We start from the raw sequence: 21348 nt of genomic DNA, 5'->3' as shown, positions 1-21348 counted from the left end.
CCAATCAGCAACATCTCCATCACGGACCCCCCTCCCTTAGGGTCCTGTGACCACAGGTGAGAGAGTGAGGATTTAGAGGGAGGGTATGTGTGTAGGAAGGGAAGGGACAGTGGTTTCACGACATGGCCACTCCTGTCTGCTCAGCCTTACCTGGCCCCAGCAATGGCATGGAAGGGTCATCAGAGCTACTACCACAGTAATCATTACCGTCCTCCAGCTCGCTGCTGACCGTGTTGCCATTGGCAATGGCCTTTTGTTTGATTGTGAAGAAGGCCTGTATCTTCACGTTGTACCTGGAAGGTGAGGCAGGAGGAGGTCAGAGCTGCGGGAGAGACCTGGCAGGGGAGAGGGCTGGGCACCCCCCGCCCCTCACACCCCTGCGCACACAGTCAGGTGGCCCTGGACTGCCCCACGAGGGACCTGGGGAGCCAAAGCTTTGCACCCGCATTGACAGCATTCCTAACAGGAACTGGAGAACAATGGGCAGTCTGACGGCCCTGCTCCCACTGACATGTGTGTGTGGGGGCTTCCTGGGGGCGTGAAAAACCTTCAGCCCAAGGAAATGCCGGATGCCTACTCCCTGCGGGGCACAGGCCTGCCCGGAGCACAGAGCTCGGCTCAGCCTCGGGGACCGGCTCGAAGGAGGCGTGATAGGCCTGTCCTCTCTCCCACGGCTGAGTCTTTGGGTCTCCCCCGTGTCACTGACAGCAGCACCCCGGCCTACACCCAGGCGGCCCCCCTCGCTGAAAGGCACTCAGAGAGGGCATCTTTGAGGGGCAATTCTCCTGCAGTCTGACTGCTCATCACCCATTTTTATAAACCATTTTGATTCACAGCCTCATAAAACTCAGTGCTGTTTTTTTTAACCAACTGCAGAGATATAAACAAGAAGATAAAACCTGAATATGGCCGAAACCGGTTTGGCTCAGTGGATAGAGCGTCGGCCTGCGGACTGAAGGGTCCCGGGTTCGATTCCGGTCAAGGGCATGTACCTGGGTTGTGGGCACTTCCCCAGTGGGGGATGTGCAGGAGGCGGCTGATCTATGTTTCTCTCTCATCGATGTTTCTAACTATCTCTCTCTCTTCCTCTCTGCAAAAAATCAGTAAAATATATTTAAAATAAAAACAAAAACAAAAACAAAACCTGAATATGGCTCACCTCATGGGCAGTTTTTTCTTTTTCTTCTTTTTTTTTTTTTAAATGGGGAAAAACATATACAACATAAAATGTGCTACTTTAATTATTTTCCATTTTGAGGCACTCAATTCAGTGGCATTAGTTACAGTTAGAATGGGAAATCGTCACCACTATTTCTATAACTTTTTCAGCACCCCAAACAGAACTCCTCGCCCACTGACCCATTCGTGACTAATCACCCCTCCTCCGAGCACCTAGGAATGGCTAACTCGCTTTCTGACTCTATGAGTGTGACTCTCCTAAGTACCTCATGCAAGCGGCCTCAGACACTATCTGTCCCTTTGTGACGGGCTCCTCTCACTCCGCCTGTTTGCAAGGTCCGCCCTCGGTGGGGCATCTGGCAGAACCCCTCCTTTTTAACGGCCGGATAATATTCCTGGTAGGGAGCTCTGAGATGCTCCTGACCTGGGCAGCTCGCATGGGGCCGCAATCCCGGACCCTGTGTCTGCATCCTCCACACTGTGAGTGGCGCCCCCTGCAGTCGCATGAGGCAGCGGCCCTGAGAAGCGCCATTTTACGAAGCTTTGAGCAGAAGCGAGGCTGCCTAGCTCTTTTGAAAAGAGTGGAATTGACTTACCAGATTTATATAGATAGCAAAAAGAAAATAGTGGTCACCCTGGGCATGGAGTGGGGTGGGGGGAGGTCCTCGTTTGCTACCTGTTTGGGAGTGGCTTTGTCTTCTACCCACCAGCCCTGACTCCCCTGGCCTGGTGTGGACAGCACCCCAAAGCAGTGTCTGCACATCTCCCTCCCGTTCCGGCCTCCCCAGTGGGGTGTCCCCCAGAGAACTGGGGCTGGCCAGAGGCTAGATGTGAAACAAGGCGTCAGATAGCCCAGAAGGAGAAGAGAAAGGGCACTTACTTCATGATCAGAATGTAAAACCCGTACAAGATGATGAGCACCAGGCCTTCCCACCTCAAAGAGAGAAAGGAGGCCGTGGTTAGAGCGAGAAAGGCCCGCGCTGGAGGCTGGGCGAGACCGTGCAGAGGGTGAAGCCAGTGTCCTTCCCCGTGCCCAGCGCCTGGCCCAGCACCCGGGACCCAGGCATGCAGGTGTGTGCCCCAGCCCGGCTGTCCCGCACACTAAAGCTGTCTGGGTGACAGAGAGAGAAGGCTGAGAGTGGGGTCCTCTCAACTCCAGGGGGCTGCAGGGCTCAGCTGGAGTCCCCCTGCTACCAGAACAAGGAGGGCCAGGGCCACCACATCCCAGGACCTCGGAGGGGAGAAGCCAGGAGTCACCGAGACTTGACACGAAGAGGCCCCATGATCACCCAAGATTCTGGCCACGGAGCAGAGAAGCTGTGGGTGCAGGCGGAAAGGGGTCCCAAGAGCTGCCTTAAGAGGGGGCATAGGACCTCCTGGGCGCACAGTAGGGCAGGGTCGTTCCGAGACATGGAAATACCGCTGTCTCGCATGTGCAGTGCCCAACTCCGGGCACGGTGGGGTTTCTGTAGCTCTGACCACAAGCCTTCGAGGAGCCACACAGCTTTAGTGTGTCCGACCATCTGACATATGTGCCCGGCATGGGTTAGCATCGCTTTGGGAGCTATTCCTTGTCTGACAGGAGCCCAAGGACCAGCAGAGCCCCAAAGGGACTTGGAGGTGAACTGACCCCCACCCCCAACTCCATCCACAGGTGAGGAAAAGGAGATCGGGGAGGTTCCTGGGTCACAGGGCAGGTTAGGGGCCAGGGGGGGCCAGCACCAGGCTTCCCTGGGCCCACAGCACGCACCCCCTCACAACAGGCCTCCTGAAGATACCCCGCAAATAGTCACACACAGGATGCAGATTCTGACTGTCATGCAGAAGACATTTTTACGGCTTATACGAATGTAAGATACAGTCACGCTCTAGAGAGCGCAAACAACAACCTTTTCTTTAAAGTTTGCGCTGTATGTAGCTTAGTTAAGGAATCATTCCCGCCCTCAAGGTCATGAAGGTGAGTCCCTATGTTTTATTCTATGTTATTTTAATGCTGCTTTTTACAGTGAGGACTTTCGCTCACCTGGAATTTATCCTTCCATAAGGGGTGAGGGACAGAGCTGATGGTATCTTGTTCTGCATGGACTCCTGGTGGTCCCAGCAGCAGCTGAGACCCCCTCCCCAACTCAATGCCTTGTCACGCATGTCACCTACCATATCCCCCAGCCCAGAAACGGGTCTACTGCTGGGTTCTCGGTTCCATATTCCATACTGGCCTATGCGTCTCCCTGTGCAAAATACCGCACTGTTTGAATCATTTTAGCTTTATCCTGTATCTTGGTGTCTGGTAGGATGGGAATAGTGAGGGAAACCATGTTGGTCACTTTGAAAGGACAAATAAAGGCATGATTACTTAGACAGTGGTTCTCAACCTTCTGGCCCTTTAAATACAGTTCTTCAATGTTGTGACCCAACCATAAAATTATTTTCGTTGCTACTTCATAACTGTAATGTTGCTAACCGCTGACTTAGAATCATACCCCTTTTTATTTTTACCAAGTTCATAAGCCTGAGATGCTTCTGACCTGGGCAGCTTTTATTGCTTGTAAAAATAATTTTGAAGAAGATTCAATGAACCTAATAAGGACGCTAACAAAATAGGAGGAGAAACAAACTTTAAAAACTTACCACACAATTTCTTCATCATATATGAACTGGAAGGCAAAAGAAAGAAAGGGAGGGGGACATATTTACTCAAAAAACAACAGAAAAGCAAAAAACAAACACAGGCCTGTCAGCACCCAGAGCAGCCACACCTCTGCGTTTCCACAGGAAGCTGGGCCCCTCTCTCCATTCTGGGCTCCCCGACGGCAGAAGGTGACCTGGCCTTAGGGGAAACCCAGGGCAGCAGGCGCAGCAACCTGCAGCCCCGCCCGCAGAGCAGGGGCCTCTCAGAGAAATGGCCTGCGCTTCGTCATGGTCCAAGTAGCGGCTGGGGCCAACCTGGCAGGGGCCAGCCCTCACTAACGGAACACAGCTGCTGCAATCACGAATCTTCAAAACTGAAGACATCCATCCATCCATCCATCCATCCATCCATCCATCCATCCATCCATCCTACCTGCCTACTTATCTGCCTGCTTATTTACTTACCTACCTATGGTGCCTGCGTGTATAGGAGAGAAGGGGTGTTATTTTCTGAAAAATAAAGAGTAAACCCTTGGGAACTTCTGGGGGCATAAGACCCACTTGTACCGTTTGAAGGGAGGCAGGGGGCAAGGGTGGGGGACTCCATGGTTACCTAATCCGGCACTGACATTGCCCGTCAACCCCACCCTGCACCTTTGCCATGTGGTCCAGAGGAGGATGCTATTAGTGATCTATCACTGGAAGGGAGAGGGAGAGAGAGGGACATCAATGTGGGAGAGAAATAGTGACCAGTGGCCTGTGAGCACCCCAGCCGAGCCCACTGGGGACAGGTAGGTGGAGGGGCTACCCCCACCAATCGGATCCTGGAGACACAGAGGTTCCCACAGGGGCGCCAGCAGAGGCCAGGGGCTTCTGTCTGAACCTGGGCCCACTGCACCCCGCTCCTGGCCGTCATGTGGGCGGCACACACAGGAGCTGCTTTGGGGTGCCGCTTCTGAGAGGGTCGTCCTGGCGGGGCATCACCGGGAGGCTCCCCAAACTCAAGGCTCTGAGAAAGTGGCACTCAACCTGGGGAAATTTCGGGACACTCATGGAGCTATTTTTAGATTTTACAACCCCATGGAGGGCCCCTGGCTTTCAGAGGCCTGGGACGCAGGAAACGGTTCTACTGGAGTTTTCTCACATTGGGCACAAGTGTTAAGCGTCCTGCTAAATATTCAGGTAAATGACAAAAACAAATAAAAAAACGGGAGCCTAGAACAGTTGTTTTTTACATGGTTTAGGTAAACACTTAATTTTCTAGTGCGGTAACTGTCATGCCATGGGGGGAAATTGTACTTGGCTCGTTTAGGATTTTATTGGGAGTCGTTCATAATTTTGGGAAATCACATCATTGATGTCGGCACCACTCAGGGATTTAAGGGCCACCCCAGCACACGGGCCTAGGTCTGAGCTGACAGCTGTCAGGCTGCTGTCCATGGGGGCGGGGGGTGGGGGGGAAGCAGATTACATCATCGGGTGTTCTAGCAGGTTCCTGCCAAAACCTTTATACACTGAAAAATGTGTTCTTTTGTTATAAATTACATTTACTTGTCCTGTATAGTTTAGGCGTTATGGCTTAAAATATATATATATATTGATTTTAGAGAGAGAGGAAAGGAGGGGGAGAGAAACGTCAACGTGAGCGAGTTATATTGATCTGTGGCCTACCTCCCGACTGGGGACTGCACCCTCACCCGGGCATGTGCGTTGACCGAACCAGCAACTTTTTGGCGCACGGGATGACGCTCAAGCAACTGACCCACACTGGCCACGGCTGGTTTTTGTTCATTACATCCAGGTAAATTATTTTATCTACAACTCATTTTCCGGGGTGTGAAAATGCCCTCAGGCCTCTCAGGTAGCCCCAAGGATCCCACCGCCTGACCTCACGCTCCCCTGTGTACAGGGCCTGGACCTAGGACTTGCCCCTAAGAAACAGTGATCACAGGCGGTCACTCCCGGGATCAGGTCACAAACTCTGTGGCTTCCATCCTGGCTCCTCCCTTCCTCACTCTGAAAGCCCTGGGCTGCCCGGGGCAACACGGCTCTGAGAGTGGATTCTCACACGGGTTTGGGGGGAGAGGGCTTTGAGGTGACTATACCCCTGACGACACCTGTGAGGGAGCCTGAGCCAGGAGACTCCACTCCAGAATTCAATCCACAGAAACGGGAGGAATAAGCGCTTGTTGCTTTAGGCCACTGAGTTTGGGGGGAACTTCGCACACAGTGACAGATCACTAACAGAAGGGATAGGACTGTCACACACAGTAGGCGCTGGATCTTGTAAGGTTGGGAACTGTCACTCTAGCCCAGTGATGGCGAACTTATGACACCTGTGTCAGAGGTGACACACGACCTCATTTTTTTGGTTGATTTTTCTTTGTTAAATGGCATTTAAATATATAAAATAAATATCAAAAATATACATCTTTGTTTTACTGTGGTTGCAAAGATCAAAAAATTTCTATATGTGACACGGCACCAGAGTTAAGTTAGGGTTTTTCAAAATGCTGACACGCCGAGCTCAAAAGGTTCGCCATCACTGCTCTGGGGCGCATGCCCTAAGAACTGGGCGTACCACACCATCTGCCCTCTTTGAATACAACCGGCCCTTGAAAACTCCTTTTGGATTGAAATTGCTTCCCTGTGGGTGACACACTCTTTGGCAGTAGCCTGACTGTGTGTCATGTGCTTCACAGTCATGTGCCATGATTTGACCTCAGCCCCTGAGGGAGCGGGGGGACACAGGGATACCCTCACACACACCAGCAAGCCCCAGGGATCCGTTTCATCTCCTCTGCCCCCTCACCCCCACCCCTGGCCGCCCACCCCGCTGCCAACTCCGACAGCTCTCAGCTGCCTCTCTGCTCTGCTCTGCAGTGAGTGTAACCCCAGGAACTCGGCTCCTTAGAAAACGGGCTCTGCATGAGGGTCCCAGGGCCTCAGAGGAGACGCATGAGGGGAACTGCGTGGACCATGCAACGTGCTTGGCTCTGTTGAGGCCTTTTTGCCCTCAAGGTGGTCCCTGGATTTGCTCCAGATGCGAGGGGTCAGTCAGGGACGAGATTCTGGGGACAAGTCGGCACAGGCAAGGTGACTAGTCAAAGTGACTGCAGTGACTGGGTGCTGGGGGTTCTCTGGTCACAGGGCCAGGGACAAAGACGGGGGGGAGGTCCTGCGACCTCAGGGGGAGGGGCACTCACAGCGATGAGCACGATGACAGAGAGGGTGTAGTACACGGAGTCTCGGCACACGGCCCACCACGTCAGCTGGACCACCTGCGCGCAAAGGGCTGTCAGCGGCTATTGGCTGGAGAGATGGGGGAGGGAGCGGGTACAGCTGCTGGGGGGGGTCCCCCCCAGGCCCCACAGGGACACGCCCACGGAGCTCCTCCTAACTGTGCCACCCGAAACAAACGCGCCTGGCTGCGCTGTGCTCTCCATTAGATTCTGGCGACTGAATGGAACCATGGAATGAATGCTCGTAAGTGACGGGAAAGCTGGCCCTGCTCCTCCCAAGTAGCAACGTCTCACGCTGCACGGCAAAGCCCTATGTGGAGGCGGAGGCCAGAGGCACTGGCTCGTCCCATTGCTGGAACCTCCCGGTGGTAACTGGCTACCCTCCTCGGCCTCCCTCGGCCAAGCAGGGCCTACCCATGAGCTCAATGCTCTGAGGTCAAGTCTAACGGCACCACCCCCACCTGCCTCCCATGGCCTGAGCACCAGGAAGATGCGGGTGGGTATTAAGGACAGGCCAGTTCCGTGCTCCCTGCCGGGAGGCCCAGGACCCCAAACACTTCCCGAATCCAGCTCAGGGCAGGAGGAGACAGGCTCGCTCACAGCCTCGGGGGTCAGGGCCATGGCCAAGGCTGGGCCTCAGGTCTCCCCACTGCTGTCCCTCACGTCACCTCCCGAGGGGAGAGAAACCACTGACCTGCCCCGCGAATAATCCGCAAACGCCGATGATACACAGGATGTTGAACACGGCAGAGCCCACGATGGTCCCGACCCCGACGTCTCCGTGGGTGATGAACACGCCTGCAAGGGAAAGGCACAAATCCTCGCCTGCAAGGCCAGGCCTGCCCCGTCCGCACACCCAGGCTGGCTGCAAGGCCTGTGTCCCCCTGACTACGCCCCCTCCCAAACTGGGGGAGTTGTTCTCACTACCAAACAGAACACCCGCGATGCCCTGAAAGGTCAGCTACTCTAATTCTTCCATTTTCTCGAGCAGCTTATTTAAGACATCATTCACATGCCATAAAATTCACCCGTTTAAAGTATCAATTCAGTGTTTTGCAGTACAGTCACAGAATTGTGCAGCCATCACCACAACCTAATTTGGGAACGTTTTCGTCACCCCAAAAGGAAACCCTATACCCGTTAGCACCCCTGCTCCACCCATTAGTGGTTCCACCCCAGGGAACCACTAATGTACTCCCTGTCTCTCCAGCTCTCCCATTTCACAGATGAGAAAAACTGAGGCCCAGAGCTGACAAATGCCTTGACTTGTCAGGGCACCAAACCAGGGCTCTCTCCAGATCCTGTGTCTCTGGCTGGTGGGATTTCTTACCAATGACAGAAGCAAACAGCTCAGGTGTTGAGCTTCCCGCAGCCATGAAGGTGGCTCCAGCCACATCTTCACTCAGATGGAGTTTCTGAAACAGAAATGACCGCAGACCCTCAGGCTGTGACGTGGGGGCAGGGGACGCACTGACTGGACACCTGGGCAGCCAGGGAGAGCGTGGAGTCAGCTCCTCCCCTGGCAGCGTCTCCTCCCTGGACCAGAGCACAGGCCCTCAGCCGCTCTACAGGGCCCTCAACCCAGAATCCCACCCCCCACCCCCCATCTGGAGGTGAGCAGTGGCTCCCTCGGAGGGGGGCAGGGGAGGTGAGACAAAGCCTTTGCATACTTATCCGGGTCACACATTATTTAGGGGACCCAGGTCAAGTAGCCAGTCCTAATCTTTGCTCAGCACCGAAGTGCCTGCCGCTAACAATCCATGTCCCCAGCTGCAAATGTCACCCCAATATGGCCTCAAACAGCTGGGAGATTTCACGCGGGTAAAGTGTGGCAAAGCCCTGAGCAGTCTGCACACAGTAGGTGCTTTTCCTTCCTTGACTGGAAGCCAAGACTAAGGCAGGATAGAAACAGACTGGGGTCTTGTATGTGGCTAGGAAGAAGGAAGTGGAAACTTAACGAAATAATTAAAAGGAGGAAATGTCACCCTGCCAACGTTGGGACAGAGGGTATGCCCTGCCCTTGCAGCTCTGCCTACTCCCCTGGGACACAGATCCCCACCTGGTACAAGCCTCTGACACCTGGTTATGGCAAATGCTCCCTAACTAACCAGGTTTGGCATAACTGCGGCAGCCAGCGGGCCTGCCTACCTTGGAGCCAGACATGCTGGGTAGCGGTTACGCGCTGGGAGCACGTTCTCCTGCCAAGTCTGGGAAAGGACGCTGGCTACCCGCAAACTCTAATCTGGGTGTTTCAGAGTGAGACTTCGCCATGGCGACACCGAGTGACCGGCCTGCCAGGCTGCACTGCCAGGCGCTCCCAGTCCCTCTCGGCCAGGCACCGACGTGCCACAATCACCCCCAGCCCCTCCCAGACTTCACCGCAGGTCCAAAGTCTCTCCCACGCACCTCGCAGATCTTTTCCAGAGACGGAACGAAGAAGTCGTCGCACACGATGGCCAGGGCGTAGAACATGTAGAGAGCCTGCGGTGGAAGTGGGACAGAGAGAGTCAGCGAGGGCACCTGCCACCGAGAAGGCACGGCCGGGCCTCCATCACACCCAAACCAGCCTGCGGGCAGAGGCGGGGCACACAGGCAGGCCTAGAGGAAAGTTCCGGCACCACACAGACTGACTCCACTCCCTCAATCCCCGCACTGACAAAACAGGAAACTGAGGCCCAGAGAGAACTGCCTGCTGGGCAGCAGAGGGGACTAAACCCCAGGCCACCTGGCCTTGTGCTCTGTCCTCTCGCCTTAAAGCAGCAGCTCTCCCAGCAGAGTATGCCCTTGAAAGGCAACACCTAACCTTTGAGGAAAAGCATTTATAATCATCATTTTGAGCCTGGCTGGGAAGGCTCAGTGGTTGAGCACTGATCTATGAACCAGCAGGTCATGGTTTGATTCCCGTCAGGGCACATGCCCAGGTTGCGGGCTCGATCCTCATCATTGATGTTTCTATTCTCTCTCCCCCTCTCCCTTCCTCTCTGAAATCAATCAAAATGTTTTAAAATCACCATTTTAAGAATTTAAAAATAATAATCCTGATTTTCCTCTAGTTTTAGTGAAGGCACCGTTTCTTGAGATCTGGCATTTCCCGGGTGCCACCTGATGTTGGCACAAGTCATTGACAATGAGAGGTTCATGGGACAGAGAGTCTGGATTCTAATGCCGATGCTCACACTTATTTGCCATGTGAGTTACGTGGCAAGTTACGTCTCTAGGTCTCAGTGTCTGCATCTTTTTAATGACAGAGTGAGAACAGATCAGTCGCTTCAGAATGGCTTTCCATCCAGCACCGCTCACCTGCCCTGTCCACCCAACGCAGCTCTACTGAGCTCACCTCGGTGCCAGGCACTGTGCTCAGCATCAGGGATGCACAGTGAGGACATCAATAAAAGCCTCTGCCTCTTGTCACTTAGCTTCATGGGGGACAAACAAATCGGCAAATACAGTATCTCTTACTGCCAGGGAAGAGGACGTGCAAAGGTCCTGAGGCAGGCGCGCACTCGATGCATGTGAGGAACTGCAAGGTCCCTGGCGCAGGGAGAACACAGTGAGAGTGAGGTGGGACATGGAGGAGGGGAGGCTGGAGGGAGAGGCAAGGATGAGGACCCACAGAAAAGAGATGAGACTTTACCCTCAGCACTGGGGGGAGCCACTTCTCTCTGAGAAGAAAATGCCATGTGAGTGCCCTGTGCGCAAAGGGGGGCCAGCCGGGCTGCTCCACCCACAACAGCGTGACACTCCGACAACCTCAGTTACTGACTACGACCGATAAAATAAACGGGGACACGGCAGCTGTGGCCAAGGCATCCGGGGCAGGTGTCCACTGCCGTCCACGTGTGGCCGTCCCTGAACTTGACTATCTTTGGGAGGAAGCAAAATGAAACAAATACTGGGGGTGCAGATGAAGGAAGAGTGAGCTGGCAGAGACCCCACTACAAATCTCAGGATCTTGACTTGAACTGACACCCCCAGAAATCCCCCCCAACACTGTCTCCCAGGCAGAGGGTTTTCCGTGAGGCCGGAGCCTCTCGCTCCCCTGAGATCTCGGAAACACCGGAGAGAAAGGGGGGCCAAGGAGGGGCTACTGCTCCCCTCACTTGAAGCTGGCTCTACAGCTGGGGCCTTCTCTTCCTCCAAACAAGGGGTCAGTAAACCCTTTCTTAAAGGGCCAGACAGCAAGTACTTTAGGCTTCGAGGTGTTTATTGTTGTAAAACAGCCATGGAATGGGTGTGCCTGTGTTCCAGTAAAACTTTATTTATAAAAACAGGAGGTGGGCTGGAATGAGCCCTCCAGCCACAGTCTGGCAATCCCTGCTCTAAAGGGTTCCCGTAAAATTCCCGAGGGGCTCTGCGGTTCCAGGTTTTGTCTCGACAATGCCAAGCGTGCGGCAGAGCAACAAAACGAAGGGCTGAATTCACACTCTCTTAGTGAAGAAGGGGGAAGTGCATGAAAAAACAACAACAGAGAAACTAGGAAGATAATAACTCTATTACAGAAATCATATACAGGCCTGTCATTCAAAATCTGCCGACGGTCTTCATTCTAACCTTCATTTCCATTAACGGCGCATCCTGTTAATTAAAACTTCACTCATTCATTACCCACTGCAGGCTGCTACCCATGTGAGAATCCCAGCTTTTACTTTCTTAATTATCTCTTGCAAAGACTCATATCTGGTTGGGTTTAAATATATAAGCAGATGGTGCTGAGCGGTCGGGGACCTAATCAAGAGGAAACTGTGCTGTGTCTGATCCGGTGGCCACCTTCCTACCACAATGGGGCTGGCAGGCCTTTCTGCCCAGGGACCCGGAGTTAACTACCGGTGGCTCCCTGGACATGGAGGCTCTGTCACAGCTCCTCGGCTCTGCCACAGAGGCAGAAGCAGCCACTGGTAACACAGAAATGCATGGGAACGGCCGTGTTCCAATAACACTTTATGTACAAACACGGGCGGTGGCCACAGGCTGTGGCTCGCCTACCCCTACCCGAGACAAGCGACTTTCACCCGTAACGTGGGTTTGAACCCACGATTCCTTTTCGAGTGGCTGCTTCACGGCCACCATCGGGCACCAAGGCCCATCTGAGTACAGGGGAGGTTTGAGATGTGCACCGGAGTTTTACGCTACAGCCCTGCAAGGTGGTAGATTTGGGGGGGTCGTGGCGGCAAGCACGTGCAGAGCACGTATTAGGCGCCAGGCAAGGCCCGCTGCACTCGGCCTACATTCACTCGCAGGCACGCGCCTGGGAAAGACGCTTCACGCCCATTTTAGAGAAGCAGAAAATGAGGCACCGGTGACCCAGATTCTTGTCTTCGCTCGGGCCACGCACTGGGTGACACGGAGCACGTCACCTAACATCCCGGACTTTGTTTCTTTGGGGTCCAGCATCTGCCCCCCTCACGGGCTCTGACAAGGACTGCACATGACCCTGGACATGCCGTGGCTCAGCCGTGCTCTGCGGACAGGCTCCACCTGCCCCCCCAACAGGAGCACCCGCCCCGTGAGGGCCACTTACACCGAGGATGTGCAGCAGGACGGCTCCATGCTGTCGCTCCGTGTTGGAGAACAGGTCTGTGGGGAACTCGTGGATGGCTGGAAGACAAGAGGACACGGCAGCGTTAGTGCTGAGGCTCAGGGGCGGGTCTCAGAGCAGGACCCAGGCCGAGGTGGCGCAAGGGAGAGGGGAGGGCTGAGAGCACTGGTCCTGGTCCCTGGTCCCTGGGCCCCCGCAGGTCCACTCAGGTGCCAGGGGTGCTTCCACTAGCATCTTGGGTCATCGCACACCACGCGTCGGCCCTCCTCTGGCCCCAAGCATGTCCCTGCCGGGTGGACACTGCCACTCTCATCACCTGGGGTGGTGGGCAGCCTGCAAGGTGCGGAGCCCTCTGTGCCGGAAAGCAAACACTTGGGATTCAGGTACCATCCCTGACACCCCATGACCCTTCACAAGGTGTCTGAGCACCAGGTCTGCCTTTCAGGCCCCGGGAACACTCCTGGGTAATGAAGGAATCATTCCTCTGCACCCCGAATTCGAGATGACCAATGGATAAGTACTTCATGTCTGCGGGTCCCCCGTCAGACACCCCACACCCCAACATCTTTCCTCCTCACATCAGCTCGACCGGAAGCTTCTAGAAATCAGGGATCCACACTGCCCTGCACTGCATTCTCTGTGCCTCGGCCAGGCTGCACACAGTAGGTCCTCAATGGGCCTTAAAAATCAATTGAATAAATAATGGTAAAATACTAACACCACTAACAATACGTATCAGCTCGTCCTATTAGAATGCTTGCATTACCTTCAGAAATCCCATAAATAAACTAGAATGGCCTGGTTCATGGCGGGTGCTTGATAAATGCTTATTAAATAAACTCCCAGGAAAAAAAAAAAATCCCTTCTCTGTAAACGTCATTTGGCCTCAAGCTCTGAAAGTGATGGTTTCTCCTTTATATGGAAACTTTTCTGGTTTTTAAGATTAGATTCTCCCAATAAGACACAAAAAACATCTGCTCCCCACACACCCAGAAAACGCTCCCACTGTACAACAAGCCGCAATTTAATGAAATATAGATTCTTTCCCTTCTGGTGTTTTGTGTGTGGGTTTTTTTTTTTTTTTCCTGTAACCAAATTTATGCAACAGAATTGCTCTGTCAGGTCAAGGGCATGGATCCGCTCCAAGGTCTGCCGGCTCAGGGAGGGAGCACTGTTTCCAGGAGAAATGATGTAACTAACTGTCTGGGATCGACAGACATTTCTGCCATGAAAATTCGAGATCGCCCCTGACTCTCCAAACCAGTGTTCTGAGCGCTGGTGATTTATCCAGTCCTGGGAATGCTTTGAAAATTAGAATAAAGTAATGCTGCCGCCTTGTTGCTTCGAGGACATTATCTTCTGGCCTCCGGCAGGGAGGGAGCATGGATTATAAATGGCTTTGTCCTTGCTGGGAACAGAATTCTGCTTCAGCCACAGCGCCCGGCCCTGCAGCCCCACGCGCACGCTGCAGGCTGCGGAGGGGAGCAAATGCCACTCAGGCCCTCATTTGCCAGCAAAGACAGCGAGTAACCAGCAGCGCTGCCAGCTGCCAATGACCCCTCGCCCTCTGTGCCCACCCAAGTCTTCGGGACACATCCTGACCCCGTGAGGCAGGCGCTGCAGCCAAAAACGTCCCTGCTTTCCCGATGAGGCTCAGAGCGGAAAGCGACCGGCTCAAGGCCCCTGGCCACCTGAGCCAGGACTCACAGGGGTCCCTGTGTTCCCCTCCCTGGTCCGGGGCTGGTCGAACACGACTGGAAACCGCCCTGCACTGGCAGGCAGGAGACCTGGATAGAGTCCTGGCTCAACTACCCTCAAGCATGTGGGACGCTGGCTGAGTCACTTAATCTCTCTGTCCCTTTATTTCTGCAGCCACGGCCTGCGGCCACTTGAGGTAATGAAACAGTCACCATTACCGGCTATCAAAGGCTGCAAGCAGGCAGGTGGCCACCCTGCCCTCCCCAGGCGGCAGCTGGGAACTGGGACCAGTGCACTCCCAGTTCAGGGGGTCAAACCCCCTGGAAACTGGTGCTGGGGGTGCAGGCCATGGGGCATGCACGGCCAGAACTCTGTCTCCCCCTTCCTTGTCACCAATAGCAACAACTCCCCTGCAGACGCCTGTGCAGGGCTCAGCACACGGTCCCTAGAAGCAGGTGACTTAGGGTTCAGGAAGTGCCTCTGCTCCTTATTTCTGTCATGACCTTGGCAAGTTACTTAACACCTCAGGGCAATTCCCTCACCTACACGGGCCAGGCTGCTGCAGGGATTAAACAAGAGGGAACGTCTGCACAACACTTAGCCAGTCAGGCTGTAAGGACCTTGACTCACAGACTCCTCCCTTGAAAGGGCAATGATCCCCAAAGAGAAGGTAAAGCCAGTTTAGTGGGGAAGAGAGTGGGCGAGGAAAGACGGGCTGCATTACCACCTCAGTGTTGATGGGGTTTAAATCCCAGCTTCCTGAGAAACCTTTTTTTCTCTTCTCCGGGGGTTTGCTGAGATCCAAAGCCCCATCCATGTTCAAGGGCGAGATGCTTGCATGTCTAGAGGCGCCGAGCCTGCCGGCTGCTCAAATCCCCACCAGAGACAAAGAGGAATCAACAGGGTGCGCACAGGAGGCGTTTGAGGTCACGCCTAAGCCCATAAGCCGCAGAAATCCCGGGTGAGGGGTGGGGGAGAAGAGGCGTGTCTGCAGGTGGAGCCCAGCCGGGGAGCCAGGGATGATCCCAGCACTGCCCCTCTCATGGGGTGAAGGTGGGGAGCAGGGGGAGGAGGGGAAGAAAAGCTACAAACCACTCAGCGGCCAATTCCCCCTTCCTCATCCCCACCCCCACCCCGTCCCCTCCCCCCGCCCCAGGATTCTTTCCTTTGGACCTTAGTGCCCAGAACTGGCTTCTCCATCACTCCTGGTTCTGGACACACCCCTCTCCTCACTCCCAGGTGTCTCCCTCCCCGCTGTCAACCTGCCTCCCCTTTTCCCCACTGTGTGCAGGGCCACGGAGTAGGAGCGGGGTCTTTCCTACCCCTTGTCTTCCTGAACAGCGAGGGGGTGGGGGCGGGGGAGAACCACAGATCCCTGGGCAAAAGCATCTGCCATCCGCCTCCCAGCACCAGCTACCGAGCCCTCTAACACTGTATCCGCGAGACCACTCGGGCGCTCCTGACCTTCGGTGGACACACTAAGTTACGTGGTGACACCATTCTGCCCCAGGAACCCTGAGTTAGCACCGCCCTTTCGAGGGTCTGTACTTTGGCCACCGTGGCTGCTCGTCGCCCAGGCGCGCGTTACTTTGTTCCCGCGCAGCAGGCGCTGCACTCGCGCTGGGAACAGGCGGGTGAGGTCCCGGTGCGTCCGGGACATCCTCCGGCCGGCCGGCAGCTCCTCATCTCGGGGGTGATCTCACTTTCACAGAAGCCAAGGCGTTCAGAAAGCAGCAGGTTGTCAGGATGGCAAACACCCTGGTTCTGAAACAGTGCACGTTCCTATATGTTTCTTGTGCCAGGCACTGGGCGAGGCACTGGGCCTTGCAGATGTGGCCTTGAGGGGTTGGTGGGGGAGACGGATAAACAAACAAACGGTCAAGAGGCAATGAGAAGCTTGCTGTGCTGGTGAGGGGCGACCAAGCCAGGGGTCACTGACGTGGGGAGGTGGGCAGGCGGCAAGCCCATGGACAGAGTGGCACCCACGTCAAGGTTTGAGGGCTGCGTTACTAAACTTCCAAGCCCTTCAATGTGTCCTGTCCATCTGAGAAGATCATTATTCCCCTTTTATTGATGGAGAAATAGAGGCTCTGAGAGGCTAAGGAGGCAAGGTTTGGCACAGGGGAGAGGAGAACCCAGGGTGGGAGCCCACCCAATGCCAGGCCTCTGTCACCTGAGCATTTTACCCACAACAGGCGCACAAGGACCTCTTTATCCAAGGGGCAGGCTCTGCACTTCCGGAAGCTCAGGGCATGACAGGAAGTCACGCTCTTGAAAAGAAAAATGCACATTGCATCTTTTTAAAAATATATATTTTTATTGATTTCAGAGAGGAAGGGAGAGGGAGAAAGAGATGGAAACATCAATGATGAGAGAGAGTCATTGATCGGCTGCCTCCTGCACGCCCCCCACCGGGGATCAAGCCTGCAACCCCGGGCATGTGCCCTTGACGGGAATTGAACCCGGGACCCTTCAGTCGACAGGCTGACGCTCTATCCACTGAACCAAATCAGCTGGGCCACATGGCATCTTCTAGGCCAATTCCGCTGAGAGCCCAGGACCCACCCATGGACCCACGGGAACCTGTCACTCGTCTTCCTTGACGTCCTTGAAACATTCATCAAACTGACCACGTCCCATTTGGACAGGGATGAACATAGGCATGCATGAATGAATGAAGGACCATCTGTCCATTCATCCACCCAGCTCTCTTACACACATAAAGTTCATTCCTTGCGGTGTGCACGTCTATGGGTTCTGAGACATGCAGGGGTGTGTACCCACCACCTCACTACTCGGTGCTGAACCACCACCCTTCCCAGTGGAAGAGCCTGACGGAGACGCCCTCCCATCAGACGCCCAGCTTTCGCAGACCTTTCAATCAGCGGATGCTCTTCGGGGGATATAAACTGTGATTGAATTCTTCAAAAAGGAATAAAATTGCCTCAAAACATGCCATTCTCTCTTTGCTGTCTACCCTGGTTAAAAATAACCCCGCATTCTAAACCCTGACATTTATTCTGAAACTATGAAAGCTAGACTGGAAGGCTGGGAAGTAATTTAAATAACTTCACATTTCTATCATTTTCACTTACGTGTCGTAGGAGCCACCCAAGGGCCAGAAACCAAGAGCAAAAAAATTTCTGCCATTCTGTGATGTGAAATAACTTAAGAACTTTGCACCTTTCATGGGCAACAATGGGAATGTCTAGGTTTTTTACCACCACCCTCCTGTCCCAGGCAAGAGTCAAAACAATGAGATTAAGTCGTTGGTTTAATCAGCATGAAAAGGAGTTTAAAATCCTCTCTCTCTCTCTCTCTCTCTCTCTCTCTCTCTCTATCTCTATCTCTATCTCTCTCTCTCTCTCTCTCGTTCAGCACATTCCAAAAGAGATGAAGTAACAGGGAAAACAAAAGTAGGACTGGAAGACCCAGCAGAAGGATCGGTCTCTCCAGGAGCAACCACTGTGGAGTCGAAGGCTGGAAGAGGCCCCAGGAGCCACGTGGTCCGATGGCTCTCTACCGAGGAGGAACATGGGCTTAGCAAAATCCCCGGGGCAACATGCCCGACGCCATCCTTGCCGTCCCCACCCCTCTCCCTGCCCTGACGCAGGGCATCCTGGTCCCACCCACGGAGAACCGCTTAGCCTCCCACGTTAAAGGGGAGGAAGAACACTGAAGTGCAGAGAGCTCAAGGGCTTTAGTCAACATCACAGCTGGTTAGCAGCAGAATGACGAGAGCCTGAACATCCAAACGGGCAACGGCCAGACCACACAGGACAACAGAACTCTGGCCCATGGCCTATCCAGAGAGCCCAACAACGGCTGGCCCAGAGGGTCAGGACGTGGTCCATGCGGCGCAGCTTCCCCACTGTTCGTGTCCACTTCTAACTCAAGACCAGCCACAGAAAGCTAAATATGCCCTCATGATGGGTTCCATGGTGTCCCCCCCAAATTCATGTCCACCAGGAATCTCAGAGCAGGGCCTTATTTAGTAACGAGGTATATTAGACGGCTAGGGCTGCCGTAACAAAATACTACAGACTTGGGGGAGGCGGAGGGCTTAACAACAGACAGTTATCTTCTCACAGTTCTGCAAGCTGGCAGTCCAAAATCGAGACGGCAGCAGGGGAGGCCTCTCTCGGGGCTTGCAGATGGACACCTTCTTGCTGTGTCCTCCCGGTCCCTCTTCTGGGGTCCCTTCCTCTTCGTATAAAGACACCAGTCCTATCAGGTTAGGGGTCACCCTGTGACCTCTGACAATTTAACCTTAATTATCTCCCTAAAAGTGTTATATCCAAATACCATTACTTTGCGGGTTAGGGCTTCAAACATTTGGATTTTGAGGGGCCACAACTCAGGCCATACACGAGGTCTCTGCACACGCTAAAATGGGGTCATAGTGGATGAGGGTCCTATGAGGACAGAGGCGGACACACAGAGAAGGCCACGGGACGCCAAATGCAGGGAGGAGAGTGGCTGACAGTTGTAATTTGGACACACAATTCCTCTTTCCTTCGATCAGGACAAAAGGTCTGCCTAATTCTGTTTAAGTTCTCTGCTAATCCTCACCCTCTGCTTCTGTTAAAAACATTTCCGACAAAGAGCCACTAGGGCCTGGATTTTATTCTTGGCTTTCCTCCGGGAGCTGGTGGAAAGTTACTTCGCTCCTTCGTTTCCACCAAGCCTTGTGAGGTTTGCGGGGGTTACTAGCTGTTACAAACAGGAGATTTCATCAAGTCACAGAGCAAAATGGAAGAGGAAGCACATGAGCTCACGGAACCTGCACCTGTGGCCTTTTCTCCGCTTAGACCTCTTCTCAGGACCACCCTCCCTCCCTCTTCAAAAACATCAACAAAATGAAGACCCGTGAGGCAGCAGAGACTCGGACCACGCACACGGGACTGGGAGCCCAGCGAGTTCCTTTGGCCTCAGCTCCCGCCGCTGCCTGTACCTCGGACAGCCAGCCCACTGCCTCCCAGGAAGGGGAGCGGGAGGTCACCGGCGAGACCCCGGCCACTGTGCTTCTCAGCTCAGTTGCATGCTTCCCTGTCCCGCCAGCCTCGCTCCCCTCGACTTACCTGCCAATACTCCGGATCCTCCACCACGTGCACTACACCTTGTATTTAGGTTAAAATGGCAACACCATAGAAATCACTGGCCCTTCTCAATGCTAACCCCACATGCCCACCACACACACACACCAAGCATTATGTCTCCCAGAAAGGTGCTGGGGATTTCTCTCCGTCTCAAGAGTTTAAGGCTTAGGATTTAAACTCCGGCATCCACCATCGTTTACGAGCCCATTCTGGGCCACAGGACGGAAGGTAAGCGCCTCGAACTTCCGAGGTTGACCCCCACATGGAAAGACGCCATCCTGGACTCTGGCCTGCGTCCAGGGACAGCCTGGCAGAGCAAGGTGCCAGCCCGAGCCTGACCTCTGACCTCTGGCCCCACAGCCAGCAGTTTTGGGGAATGGCCAGGGGGTGAAACAACTCCTAAGGAGACCAGCGGGGAAGTACGGCGAGTCATCACCTTGCCCCTTGCCTCAGTGGCTCCAACACCGCCCGCCCCGCCCCCCCACGTGGGTAGGCACACACAGAGGGAAAGTCACTGCGCAAGGCGACCCACAGACATCGGACCCAGGGCCTGGACGTGACACAGATCCCGGAGCGCACGGCGACTTCCCCCCGAGCACAGAATGCTCTCTGATTTTTCAGGGTCTAGAGCTGTGCTTAGCATGTGGTCGGGGACAGTGTGATAGGAGAGAGTGAGACAAAGCATTTAAACACTTTTTATACAATTAGACACGTGACAACCAAGTCCACGACCACTTGTCCAGGCATGCAGCCTTCTAGTGGGTTACGAGAGTACAGGTCAAATGCAGAAACCAGTCTCCCACCACAGGAAGTGTGCGACGCTGTCACGGCGGGGGGTGGGGGTGGGAGTGGTTCTCATCGGGGCATGTGCCCCTCCGGCCCAGGTGACCTCTGGAGACGTTCTGGCTGTCACAGGGGCAGGGGTGTTCCTGGCCTCCGGTGGGCAGGGCCCGGGATGCAGCTAAGCATCCTACAGGGCACAGGACGGCCTCCCTTCCCCCAAAATGACACACGGGGTGAGAGATGCTGGGCCGGGAGTCAGGTGAGATAAACGGCGGCTGCCGTCCTTGTCCACGGAACCCTGTCACCGGCCTCGCCTGCCTCCTGGGAGTTCAGTCCTGCCCACTCTCTCCGCTCACACCCGATGTCGCTACCGACCCACCTGCTGTTCAACACAGATCCTCCCCGCCCACAGAATTCTCTACCCAAAGTGGGTGGCTAGGAACATGCCAGAAAGCTCTCTGATTCTCCCCCTTCCCTGTACCCCACTGTCTCCTTAAAGTCCCATGAACTCAACCCAAATCCACGTCCTTCCACAAGGACACATGTTCGTCTTAGCCAGGAACATGCGCAAAGGCAACCCCTCCTTGCTCGGTCTGGCTCGGCCTCCTAGTTCCCTCCTGCCAGCCGCCTGGCCCGCCGCCCCACACCCCACGGTGTGTTCCTCTAAACACGCAGCTCTATCCCTGCAACAGCAGCAGCCCCCACTTTCATTCCTTCCGACAAGCGCCACCCGCCGGGAGGATTTAAGCTGCGAAGGAATCCGGATAAATCAGGCCAAGTTTGCAATCTAGCGGGGAGGGGGAGACAGATGTGTAGCGGGTGGTGACTGTGACAAGACAAATACCACAGGGAGAGGTCTCTGTGAGCTCCAGCGGAATCCGAGAGAGGGAACAATTACGTCTAACGCAGAGAGGATGACTGGGGGAAGAGCAGGAGACGAGACAGCTGGGCTCCGAAGGATTTCCTGGCTTCTCCCCAGGAAGGAGGAGAGAGGCTTTCTAGCAAAGGGAGAACTGGATGCTGAGGCAGGAAGGTGGGAGGGCGCCAGGAGACTGGGAATTCTGTGCTGTCCAGGAGCCAGGGGAGGGGACAATGGAAAGAGATACTGATGGAACCAGACAGGAGGACCCTCAGTGCCGTGTCCCAGTGACCCCGGGGAGCCCTGGAAGATGTACGAGCTCAG

The 21348-nt window shown here is 54.6% G+C and overlaps 1 protein-coding gene across 2 annotated transcripts in view; it reads right to left on the bottom strand.

Moving 5' to 3' along the window:
• Window positions 1-21348, bottom strand: part of SLC24A4 (solute carrier family 24 member 4) — a 119852-nt gene that overhangs the window by 24549 nt on the left and 73955 nt on the right. Inside the window, exons 3-10 of one of the 2 annotated variants that reach the window (XM_059687969.1) lie at window positions 12568-12644; window positions 9456-9530; window positions 8380-8464; window positions 7744-7847; window positions 7014-7088; window positions 3808-3833; window positions 2060-2113; window positions 208-293 (exon numbers count right to left, since the gene is read on the bottom strand). In XM_059687969.1, the coding sequence (XP_059543952.1) occupies window positions 208-293; window positions 2060-2113; window positions 3808-3833; window positions 7014-7088; window positions 7744-7847; window positions 8380-8464; window positions 9456-9530; window positions 12568-12644 (582 nt within the window). Of the gene's footprint in view, window positions 1-150; window positions 294-2059; window positions 2114-3807; window positions 3834-7013; window positions 7089-7743; window positions 7848-8379; window positions 8465-9455; window positions 9531-12567; window positions 12645-21348 lie in introns of both variants that reach the window. The other variant, XM_059687960.1, reaches the window with a different exon arrangement.

Source organism: Myotis daubentonii, chromosome 1 (assembly GCF_963259705.1).
Source record: "Myotis daubentonii chromosome 1, mMyoDau2.1, whole genome shotgun sequence".
NCBI lineage: Eukaryota > Metazoa > Chordata > Mammalia > Chiroptera > Vespertilionidae > Myotis > Myotis daubentonii.
The sequence above is the reverse complement of the archived record's forward strand: the minus strand, read 5'-3'. Positions and strand labels throughout refer to the sequence as shown.